We start from the raw sequence: 12,439 nt of genomic DNA, 5'->3' as shown, positions 1-12,439 counted from the left end.
CCCATACTCCTCAGCCAGCCTCTTATGCAAGATGTAGTCCTGCAGCAGCTGGAGGGCCGCAGGTTGGACACCCCTTCTATAGTGTTTTGGTTACTAGCGGTTTCTCACTTGATGTAGATCTTCTATCCATTCATAGTTCTCTCATACACTTCATATAGCCCCTTTTATTTGGTATGCTGCAGAAGTAGCACTGCCCATCAGTTCCAGGTTTTCTTGTCTTGTCCATATATGGTTTTATTCGAGTAACCCACTTGTCAGATTGTCCTGGTTCCATCTAACACGGACCTTGTTAAGTGTGAGCCAGCTGTCATATTATTGAGGTAGGCATTATGCATTAATGAACTCAAAAAACTAAAGGTCAGGTTTTAGGATAGAGAGAGACTGGATCTTGGCCGCTCTACTGGCAGATGTTAAAGCCACCAAAAGGACTTCCAAGTGAGAAACTTAACAGAAATGTCTGCAAGGGGTTCAAAAGGAAGCAAAACAAGGCTTGGTAGAACTATATTCAGGTCACAAGAGGGTACTAGAGGTCTCTTGAATGGTCAAAGTCTTGAGATGACTTTCATAAAACGAGAGACTCAAGGATGCAAAGCCAATTGCTCATTCAATAGAGAGCTAAGGGCTGTCACACGAACTTCCAGGGTGGCTGGAGATAGACTCCTACCAAAACATGACTGCTGCTGATAGAGACACCATCCATCTGAAGCTGCTTGCCAGAACACAGGAGCAGAAGATCTTCCAGATTTTATCATACAGCATATTGGTAACCTGCTCCTGACTTCTCATCAGGGTATCTGCCACCTCTTAGGAGAGACCTGCCTGGATCAATCTCTCCCTTTAAGAAGCCACACCATCAACTTAAATTATGCAGGGTTCAGGTGGAGCACAGGCCCTTGGTGGAGTAGGTCCCATTTGCTCTCCAACTTCTTTGGGCACTCTACGGACAGATGGATTAGCTCTTGGTACTAAATCCTTTTGGACTAGTCGAGACCTATCAGGATCACCAGACATCTCTCTCTCTTGATCTTCCTTAGAACTCCAACGTCCTGCTTATAGGTATGAGAGATTGTCCTCGGCCCATCTCCCTATCATCTGTAAAAGAGTCCTTAATGAATGCTCCTTGTACCTCCCTGCTTGTTAAGGAAAGCTATACATGCTGGTGTCTGATAGGATCCTTACGCCTTTCCTTGTAACCTGTGTTGCCAAGAAAGACGTGCTTTCTAGACAGCTAGAAGCTCCAAAACATTGTTATACACTCACTGGCCACTTTATAAGGTACACCTTGCTAGTACCAGGTTGGACTCCCTTTTGCCTTCAGAACTACCTTCATTCTTCTTGGCATACTTTCTACAAGGTGCTGAAAACATTCTGGTGCATTATCCTGGTCATAAAGAGATGGACGTAGTCAGCAACAATAATGTACTAAGGGGCCCAAAGTGTGTCATAAAAATGTCCCCCACACCATTACACCATCAGCCTGAACCATTGATACAAGGCAGGATGCATCCATGTAGGGCTGCAACAACTAGTCAATAAAATCGATAATAAAAATCGTTGCCAACGAATTTCATTATTGATTAGTTAAATCGATTTTATCGATTATAAGATGAGGGTTTTTTCAGAGCAAATGCTCTGAAAAATACCCCACGTTTTATAATCCGACCTGTCACTTACAGCAGTTACTACCTTTCAGTCACTCCCTGCAGTCACTCTGACAATTGGTGGCACCCCTTTCTGATTCCAAGTCCCTCCCTGCAGTCACACTGATGATTGGCCCAGCCCCTTTCCACACTGCTCAGCAACTCATCTAACAGCAAGTATAAAATTAATATTTGGGCTCCTGAAAGTTAGGGTGGGGGTTAATTTTGGGGCAGTTATGGTTAATGAGGTCCTTAGTGTTAATTTAGGTGCAGTTATGGTTGATGGGGTCCTTAGGGTTAATTTAGGGACAGTTATGGTTGATGGGGTCTTTAGGGTTAATTTAGGGGCAGTTATGGTTGATGTGGTCTTTAGGGTTAATTTAGGAGCAGTTATGGTTAATGGGGTCTTTGGGGTTAATTTAATGCTGAAAACTGAGGGTTAATTTAATTAATTTAATAAGGTTAACTTAAGGTGCAATTAGAGGTAAAGGGGGGCACTAAGGGGAATCTAATTCCTGGGGGCAGTGAAGATTAATCCTGTATTTATTTAAAAAAGTATTGTGTCAGTGTGCTGTGAATTATTTTGTGAACGAGTCTGTGAATCTATGAGGGCACTATGGCATATCTGTTGGTATAAGGCATATCTGGGGGTATAAGGCATATCTGGGGAGGAAGGAGTGGCATATCTGGGGGTATAAGTCATATCAGGGGGCACAGTGGCATATCAGGGGGTATAAGGCACAAACGGTATATAAGGCATATGTGGGGAGGGCGGAGTGGCATATCTGGGAGGCATGTGGCATATCTGCGGGTATGTGGCATATCTGGGAGGCAGTGTGGCAAGTCTGGGCTCAAATGTGCATGGGGGGCAGGTTGTGCCAATGATTTATCCTAGTTTTTCATTACAACCGCTGCTACAGACATTCATCTGTACAATAGCTATCGCTTTTTATGGCATTTTTAAATGGTCTCTCGTAACAAACATATTAATCATACTTTCCAACAGAATATATTTTTGGTGAAACAGTGTTAAATAGCTACAGTACATTCACAGGCATACCTACTGTATTTTACAGACAAAAATACTTGCCTAAATGCCTTTTAAATTATGTAAGACTGCACTGCTAAAGGCAACGTGTTTTAACATAGTAATTATGCCAAATTTAAAAAAAGGAAAAAACAGGTGTAGGACATACCAAAGCTTGCAAGAGTGTACTTTTTTGCACTAGAAAGGTGATGATCATAAACAAATGATTAAAACGTATCTATGTAGAAAAGATTTCTCACCATACGCACTGCTTCCAGGAGGCTGAGTAATCAGGTGTGAGCTTTTCATTCCTGAAAGTATTAGTTTGGAGTGTGGGGAGAGCAATGAAGGTGCAGGTAACACATTTCTTTCGGCCTGTAATACACAAGGAAATATAGAAAAAGAAGCCATTTATGGATTTAACAGTGAACGGTAAATATTGGAAACAAGAATCAGAAAACATTTAATTGATATTGCCTAATGCTTTCTTTGAAGTCTATATGTACACACAAATATTACGTGTATGCTTTTTAAATGAAGTTGAAGGAAAATTAGGTATGTCAGTGATATTCATTTTATTACATAATATGTGGTATGAAAAATAGTGAGAGCCAGTGTATGAATCATTATATTAAGCTTTACCTGTCAACAAAACAATGCTAATCAGATGGACAAAAACGACTTGTTGGATTTTCAACTTCTCACAGGCAAGCAAAAATTCATTTTTTATATAAAACCGTGTATATTTTAAGGCCATTGTTTTCTTGTTTACATTTCAGGGTTGAAGCATTTTCAGCACATTTACTATATTGTCTAAAATCATAAATTTCCTACCGTCTTACTTAGTTTAACCATTTGAGTCCCAAGGGTCTGGACAACTTTTTCCCCATGAAAGGCGTATTTTGGAGCATTTAAACTCCATCAGCCATTCTATCGACAAAATCGTATCAAGGCATTTGAATATACCATGATGCAGATCTTAATTGCAGGGATCGGGTCACAGGAAAGGCAATGCCAATCGCATTTTATGACAACACGAGTCCTACTGGATCTATAAAATGGACAGTATCACACAAAGGGTTAAATGAGAAGTTTAATTATAATTATACTCCTTTCTAAAACTATTAAGGTGTCCTTAAGAAGGACTATTGTGATATCATTATTGGGATATTAATGTTTTAAACTCCTAAGATCGAAAAAAAACAGCACTCAAGGTGCTTCCAGGTCAACTGCTGTCAGTTAACGATCTGCTGCAGTTCAAACTGTGGGCTGGTGATCAGATCACTCTTGGCCAATAGGAGTGATCTGATTATCATGACAGCCGCTGGATGACCCTATCATAGAAAGAGAGAGAGGTCAACTAAACTAATAAAAAAAAAAAAAAATGTAATATATAATCATTACTTTACCACTTGTCATTTTTATGATTATTGTGTGATTTTTTTTTTTTACAATATATAAACCGTATTTGCTTGAATATAAGACAAGATGGGGGACCTGGATCCTCCTCTGTGGCAGCTAGTAGACATCTATGAGGGAGCGACAGCCATAGAAGCCCCAGCAGAAGTTCTGGGTAGCTACTGTGAATATTGATTACATGCCTTCAGCTTCTCAGCAGATATTTTTTATGTTAACCCTGAGTATCCTCTTCTGTGTGACTATGTGCAATGAAAGGTTAAGAATGGACAGGTGTTTGGCTATTTTTTGCTCCAAGTAAGTTAAGAGAAACTGACCAAGTCTATTCAAGGACCACAGCAGGGGGGTCAGAAGTGATTATCTCAGCTGCAAACATGGTCTTTGACATAAACTGACCATAATATGATGAATGTTTTTCAGTATCTTTCAACGTATATTTCAGGACACTGATTACTTGCCACGTAGACAGATCTTAGCACGTAGCTGTCTTGTTTGTAAAAGGTATATAAGATGTGTTTTCATTGAGGGAGAGTAGTCTGGCTGATGACACTCCCTCGTGTGCACGAGCAATAACATCTGCATATTCAACTCTTTTGGGAAGAATCTGTGTCTCAAAGTTATTGAGCATTCACAGTTAGGGGCTCAACGGTGCAGACTCACGATCCTTTAACCAACATTGAGCTCATCTGAAAGAAGGTAAGAGGCACCTCTTGGCCACCTGATGAATAGTAAAGGGAACACCAGCATTATCCCCCTGGGCACCCGGGCGATCAACGATCACCTCCTAAACGTCAATGATGTCGCTGAAATGCCTCGATCAGGAGGCATTCAGCGACACCAAACACTCAACCCAGGATGCGTCATGACCGCTCTGGAGAGCTGTCACAACCGTCATTGCCACTCGCAAGATGGCGGTGCCCATTAAAAAAAAAAAAATTGAAAAGAATCTCCAGGAGAGTCTCTCCAGACTCTCCTATGAATCTGGCTCCACTTGCAGGTTGAATACAGGTACTACATTCAACCATGCAAGTCACTGGAGCCCAGCTTTCTAATCACTATGTGATTAGTAAAATATTCAAAAAATAATAAAAAAAAATATGGCAAAAAAATTGCTAAAAAAATGTGCTAACGCTTAAAAATAATTATGCAGTTATGTCCCCAGAGGAACCATTCAATACCAGCAAAATGTAAAAAAAAACTAAAGTCCAAAAAATAATAAAATAACTAAAATAAAAAATAAAGATTATTATTTTGAGCAAGTGCCAAAATTAGCGCTTTATCTTCTCAAAAATCTCGACATAGAATTAGCTCTAGAATAACAGCATTTCAAATACCCAAGGGGTGGCTAATTTAATAAAAAATGAATGGTTTGATGGGGTAAATTGGAGTGGCTGGTCTCAAAGATAGGGCATAGGCACAGCCTGACCAAAATGGAGAAAAAAGCGCACTTCCCAAATGTGGCATTTTAAATCCCAAACAACCCAACAAATGCATGTGGGGTATCACTGAACTTGGCAGATGTTGCTGAACACATATTGGGGTGTTTCATAGTGACGCATACCAGGAGATATGAATTCATTCCTGAAGTACAATTTGTGTGGGGGAACCCCCCCCCACAAACTTTGGCAAAGGCTGGTGGTAGAATATCATGCATGAAAAGGGTTAAAATACCAGCATTTGAAATACATTGGGTTGTCTAGTTTTCAAAAATATATGGTTTGATGGGGTAAATTGAGTTAACCGGCTTCAAAGATGTTCCAAAGAGGAGATGGAGGCAGAATGGCCAAATTTGGAAAAAAAGGTTTTGGAAATCATAAAACGCTACTTGTACTTATTGCCTTATAACTTACAAAAAACAGCAAAAAAACATAACAACGTTGGGTATTTATAAACTCAGGACAAATAGAATCCATTTAGCTTGGTTTACTTCCTTTTGTAGGTGAGTTACAGATTTTTCAAATAAAAGTCATACATTTTTTCAAGATTGCACCATTTTTTTATATAGTAAATAAGACGATATGATCGAAATAATGGTATCTGAAGAAAGCCCATCTTGTCCTAAAAAAAACCCAATATATAATGTGTGAGAAGAAAATTACAGCTGAACACAACCACCGCAAAAGTGTTAAAACAGCCTCGGCCCCACAGGGTACAAAAAGAAAAAATAAGCCTGGTTCTTAAGGGGTTAAAGCTTTTGTTGAAGGATTTCCTCAAAACACTGACTGGACTAAGATTAACACTGCTTCACAGGGTAAGAATGAAAGTGTTGAGGAGTTTGCTGATAGAATTAAAAAGTTGGTGAAAGCATATCGTGGTGTGAATGACCCAGAGTGAAACGCAGAACCTATGATAGTTGCTGCGTTTGTGAAAGGATTGTTACCAGAGGTAAAGAAGGGAGTAAAAATAGTGATGATTGGTTGGGAAGAGAAGAGTTTAAAAGATGTGGTCTCTGCTGCAAATCATTTTGAGAAATATAAAGAGGATTCTAGAGAAAGGCAGAAAGTTGCTGAAATTAAGGAGTACAGAGCTGCAATGAGAGCCTTGAAAGCCAGATCTTATTATTCTTATCTTTTATTTATATAGCGCCAACAGTTTACGCAGAGCTTAATACAATACATAAATTCAAGGGATATGACAAGACAAGAATTGACAGACTAAGACAAACCGATACATTTGGTGGAGAGAGCCCTGCTCGCAAGCTTACAATCTAGAGGGAAATGGGGTGACAAAAATAAGGCATAGAGAAAGGGTGAGAGGTAGTGTGGTGGTTGTATCGATGACAAGGAAGTTCTAGCAGCTAAGATGGTGTGCTTCTCTGAAGAAGTGGGTTTTTAGATGTTTCCTGAATGTCAGGAGGGAGGGTGAATGCTGAAGGTTCCTTGGGAGTAGATTCCAGAGATATGGGGCAGCTCAAGTGAAATCTTGTAGACGGGAAAAGGAAGAGGTGATAAGTGAGGAGAGCCTTAGTCCATGGGAAGAACGTAGGGATCGAGTAGGAGAGTATTTGCTAATGAGGTCAGAAATGTATGGAGGAACAGTATTATGGATGGCCTTATATGTCAGTATAACATACTACTTAGCACGTAGCTGTCTTGTTTGTAAAAGGTATATAAGACGTGTTGTTTTCAGTGAGGGACAGTAGTCTGGCTGATGACACTCCCTTGTGCGCACAAGCCATAAAATCTGCTTATTCAACTCTTTTGGGAAGAATCTGTGTCTCAAAGTTATTGAGCATTCACAAAGGAGGTTCTCTGCGTGCATTGCACAGACATTCACCGAATGCCAAAGAGGAGGATCCCCCGCAGAGCTGCAGCAGGTGAAGTCTGTGCGATGCACGCAGACAACCTCCGCTGCTACTCGAAACTTATGCTGGGGCTTGTACGACGGAGTGCCGCTGTCAATTGACCTTCTGGTGCTCATTCATAGCATCCATGGCAGAAGTAGAGGTTGTCCACGTGTAGACATCCACATGGGCTGCTCCCACTAGACACCAGCGAGTCAAGTCTGGGGATGCATTGGTCGGGAGGGGGGTGGCAAACAGTGGGCATAAGGCATATAAGGGAGACAGAGTGGCAGATAGGGGGTATTACACTTATCTGGGAGGCAGAGTGGCATAGAGGATGTATCTGGGGCCAGAGTGGCATATACAGGGGTATTAGGCATATAAGGGTGGGGCAGAGTGGCAAGGCTGGGGCAGATGTGCATAACTGTGGGAAGACTGTGGCAAATAAAAGAAAGAAAAATGTGTTTTTTCTCAATCATAGAATTTCTTATATCAAATAAGAAAAAATAGTTTACATGTGAATATTAACTTTTTTTCCTATAGGGTAGTCAGGCTTTTTCTTTTTTTCTTAAATTCATAATTCTAGGGCGTTGTCCTATAATCAGGGTTGTTTTATATATTCAAACATGGTATTTAAAGAGAGAGAGAGGGGCACCGGGCGGTTGCTGAAAACGTATTCCTGAGCGAACCGCTTGGCGACCCTCTCTCTCCTCCCTTGCAGCAGCTGCAAAAAATAAATAAAAAAAATGCAGTTTTAATACAACATGAAGTAGCGGGGGTCATGGCCCCCTCTGGCACCCCCTTGCCAACGCCACTGACTTGCAGGGGGGGCGTTCGATGGGAGTTTGGGGCAGCGTTTTTTGCCGCCCAAGGCAGTTGCCTTGTATCTGCCGCAAAGCAGACACAGCACATATCCAAAATTTGTCCTGCAGATTCCAAAAAAGTAAAAAAAAAAAACAGAAGGAATTTATTGCTACTGTTACCTTTGGCAGTGTTTCATGGCCAAACGGTTGCATGACAAGTTTCCAGAGGCTCCTAATGAATTACTCTGGGTTGTCTACTTTATGGAAATCCATACTTTTATAGAGGTATTTTGAATAAGAGGGTGCTAAACAGGGAAAATCAGGCCACTAAGGCAAAATTTTAAAAATAACCCAAGTAAACACGAAATGCAGTTTTCAAATGAATATAGAAGGAAACAAGCTATTCAACCCTACTGACCCTTTGTGTAAAAGTAATTGCCCACATTGCTACTAAATTATAGTGAAGTAGCCTAAAAAGAACAAATGAGAAACAGTCATTTGTATCTATGTCTGGAAAGGGTTACAAATTCATTACTAAAGCACTAGGTTGAAAGCAAACCACACTTTTAGCCATAAAAGCAGAAAATGCGTAACAGTGGTGAACCTTCCCAGGTGTGGCCAGCCTGCAATTCCTCCAAGGGCACATCGACACCTTCTCTAGGAGGTCACAAAAGTAACCACATTAGCTTTATTAATATTATTTGTTTTATATAGTGCCATCATATTCCGTATCACTGTACAATGGGTAAACAGGACAAGTAGTATACAACATAATTTGACTTAATTATGTCCTAAAGGGGTGTCACTATTTGGTATGGAACAGTCAAACTAGTACCGCAGGAGAGGGACTAGGAAAGGTGAGCTAAGGAATATGGGAGGAAGGGTGTTGATGCACAAGTCAGTTTTAAAGGATTTCTTGAAAGACCAAAAGCAGCGGGGTAGACGGATGGGCCACAAGAGGGTATTCCAGAGGCAGTCCTTGAGAAGTCTTGCAAGCATGCACAAGAATGAAAAATCAGAGGAGAAGACAGACAGAGATCATTGGATGAGAGGAGAGATTGGGCAGGATTGTATTTAGAGATGAGTGAGGAGATGTAAGTCTGGGAGCCCCGATTAAGAGCTTTGAAGTTACGAGTTAGGATTTTTAAATTAATTCTGAAGCGCACAGACAATGAGAGATGTGTTAGTCAACAGATGGGAGAAAAAGATAAGTCTGGCAGCAGCGTTCCTGGTAGATGGTAGAGGGATAAAGCGGGTATGAGGAAGACCTGCTAAGACAGAGTTACAAAAATCAAGGTGGGAGATACTAAGGGTATGGCCAAGATCTTTAGTGACATCTTGTTACGAAGGGATGGAGATGCAGTTTTTACAGACTGGGGTGGCTGAACGAGAGGTTAGGGTCAAGGGTGACATCAAGGCAGAAGGGGTGAAGAATTGGGGAGATTATTACATCATTGACAAAGATTGGTGAGGGAATGTTAGCATTGGAGGGAGGGGAGACGAGGAGTTCGGTCTTAGAGGGACTGAGTTTTAGGAAACGTGCAGACATCCAGTTAGAGACAGAAATGAGGCAGTTGATTACACAATCTAAGACAGAGGGAGTAAAACTGGGAGAGCATAGGTAAATCTGGGTGTCATCGGAAAACAGGTGGTATTGAAAGGGAATGAGTGACTCAGAGGGGAAGTGGAAGTGTTACTGGAGAGGAAAGGTTACTGGATCAGAAAGGTAGGACGTGGACCAGGAGAGAGCAGAGTCACTAAGACCAAGATCGTGAAGCGTTTGAAACAGAAGAGGGTGGTCCACTTTGTCAAAAGCAACATAAAGGTCCAGTAGGATTAGCATAGTAGCCCTTGGATTTAGCAGTGAGTAGGTCATTGGTAAATTTAGTAAGGGTGGTCTCAATAGAATGTTGAGAGCGGAACCCAGATTGAAGGGGGTCAAGTAAGCCATAGGAGTTAAGAAACTTAGTTGGGTATATACAATGAATTGGTTTAATGTAGAAGATGAAAAAGAGTGTATAGGAAGGTGTGGAGTCAGGGGGAGGGCAAGGGCAGGAGGGGCACTGAGCAGATATTTCACATCTGATTGTTTCAATTTTATGATTGAAGTATGTGGAAACTTCAGAAGCAGTAAGGTTAGTGGAAGGGGTAGTTGTGATAGGGCGAAGAAGGGAGTTGAAGGTACTGAAGATGTCGCGTCTGCTACACTTGAGGCACTCACAGCAGAAGTTTTTCTGCCCAGATAACCACTGAAGAGAAAGAAGTCCCCAACAGCAATAATCCATGACTTAGATGATCCCAACAGTGAGGAGGCCTCCGTGAAGGCAGAATGTAGGTATGCACTGAGTAACTTTGCAAGGTGAAACAGCAAATATGAGGACTACCAAAGGATCAGAACAGAAGGGGTTCATTCCAGAAGAATGGTCACGGCAGTCAGATCGGTAACGAAGCAGGTAGTCAGACAAGCCGAGGTTCACAACACGAGGAGGTAGTCAGACAAGACAGGTCGGTACACAGGAATCACAGGCAGAGGTACAGAATCGTATGGCAAAGAGTAGTCAGGAAGTGCAAGGGTCAATACACTGGTAAATAGCAGCAATCTCACTGGAACACATGAAAAGACCACAACAGGGTGCTTGAGAGTAGCACAGACTGGCTTTTAAATCTGGCGCCACTCTCAAGCCCCACCTCCAACCGACGTCATGGCTGCGCCTCCAGCCCCCCATCAACTCCCCAGGTCCTGCCTTGCAGCACAGCTGCGCCCCTAGAAGAGTGACAGACGACCGGAGGAGAGGCAAGTACAACTCTCTGGGAACTCCTGTGCCGAGTTCCCCAAACAGCTCCTCCTTCTCCCATACCGGCGGCGACGGGACCCGAGTACGTGACAGAAGAGACATTAAGGGTTATGAGACAAGGAGGAGATAAAGGAGGTGAAGTAGGTTTCTTTAGTAAGGGCGACAGCAGAATAGTAAGAATGTAGCATGAATTTATAACGCAGGAAATGAAGACTTTCACCAACTCCGTACAACACTACGGGGGCATCAAATGTGTTGGAATACCGTCATGTACCATTGTTGAAACCGTGGGCATAGAGAAGAGCGAGCAGTAATTGGGGGCTACATTGTCAGGAGCAGATGTAAGGGTGGAGTTAGAGAGAGGTAGCAAGTTTAGGGCATAACATAGATGAGAGGGAGAGAGGAGTAAGTCAGATGAGCTCTGTGTCAGGCAGGGTTGTTGGGGGTAAAAGAATACAAGGCAAAGCAAGAAAGCAAGACAGGAAGTGGTGTCAGAGAGGGGGAAAGGGGAATTCAAGAAGTTAGTGAGAAAGCACATGCTAGAAAAAATAAGGCCCAGTGTGTGGCCATCATCATGAGTAAGGAAGTTAGTATGTTTGAGTACAAAAAAGGTCGTAATGGAGAAAAATTTCAAAGCCAAGCGACTTAACTAGGATGTTAGTCTCCAAGGATGACTGAAGGGACGTCAGAGGAGAGGGAGTGGGAAAGGCAAAATGAAATGCGATCAAGGAAATAGTTTCAGGGCCAGGGACCTTATACAACAGCAATGTTTCAGGAAATTAAAATAAATAGCTATACTGCATGGACCTTAAATGAGGAAAAAGAGGATAAAGAAAGTGATGGAACAGAGGCAATAGGTTGCAAAGTGACACCTTTTTTGTCATCGGGTCTGGGAGTGTGAGGTGGAGGCTACCATAGGAGAGAGCAGCAGGAGAGGCACTGTTACAAAAGGTTAGCCAGGTTTCGGTTAAAGCGAGAAGGTGCAGGTGAAGTGATCGTGTATATCCGTTAGTTTGTTACACACAGACTGTGGATTCCAGAGAGCAATGATAAAAGAAGTACAGGTGGAGTGGCAGGGTATGTAGATTATTGAGGTTACTGGAACCTTGAGTGGCAGAGGAAAGGGAAGGGAGTAATAAAGGAGGCCCGGGATTAGGGGAGATATCTCCAGCTGCTAAAAAGAAGACTGAAAGTAGGGGGTCCTCCAATCGGGGGAGAGGATCTCACCAGAAGCTCCGCCATTTTGATGGAAGTTCATATGAGGTTATCATAGCGCAAAATGGCAGAGTTTCTGGTGACATCCTCTCCCTGATTGTCCAATCAGAAGAAAAGAGAAAAACAAGGAGATAAAGAAAAAGAAGACACAGAAGCAGAGCTGTGAGAAATGGAAGCAGTCGGCAGAGAAAGAAGGGAGACATTCTGAGTGTGTGATAGAGTGGGAGTGAAAGAGCCTGCAGACTTCAGATGAAAATTTG

At 42.1% G+C, this 12,439-nt stretch overlaps 1 protein-coding gene across 2 annotated transcripts in view; it reads right to left on the bottom strand.

Moving 5' to 3' along the window:
- The window catches only part of AHI1 (Abelson helper integration site 1), a 263,073-nt gene that overhangs the window by 97,470 nt on the left and 153,164 nt on the right, over window positions 1-12,439 (bottom strand). For both annotated transcript variants that reach the window (XM_053460103.1, XM_053460102.1), the window contains one exon: window positions 2,928-3,042. In XM_053460103.1, the coding sequence (XP_053316078.1) occupies window positions 2,928-3,042 (115 nt within the window). The remainder of the gene's footprint in view (window positions 1-2,927; window positions 3,043-12,439) is intronic.

This window comes from Spea bombifrons, chromosome 3 (assembly GCF_027358695.1).
Source record: "Spea bombifrons isolate aSpeBom1 chromosome 3, aSpeBom1.2.pri, whole genome shotgun sequence".
NCBI classification, from domain to species: Eukaryota; Metazoa; Chordata; class Amphibia; order Anura; family Pelobatidae; genus Spea; species Spea bombifrons.
Note: the sequence above shows the minus strand (reverse complement) of the source record. Positions and strands in the feature narration are given on the sequence as shown.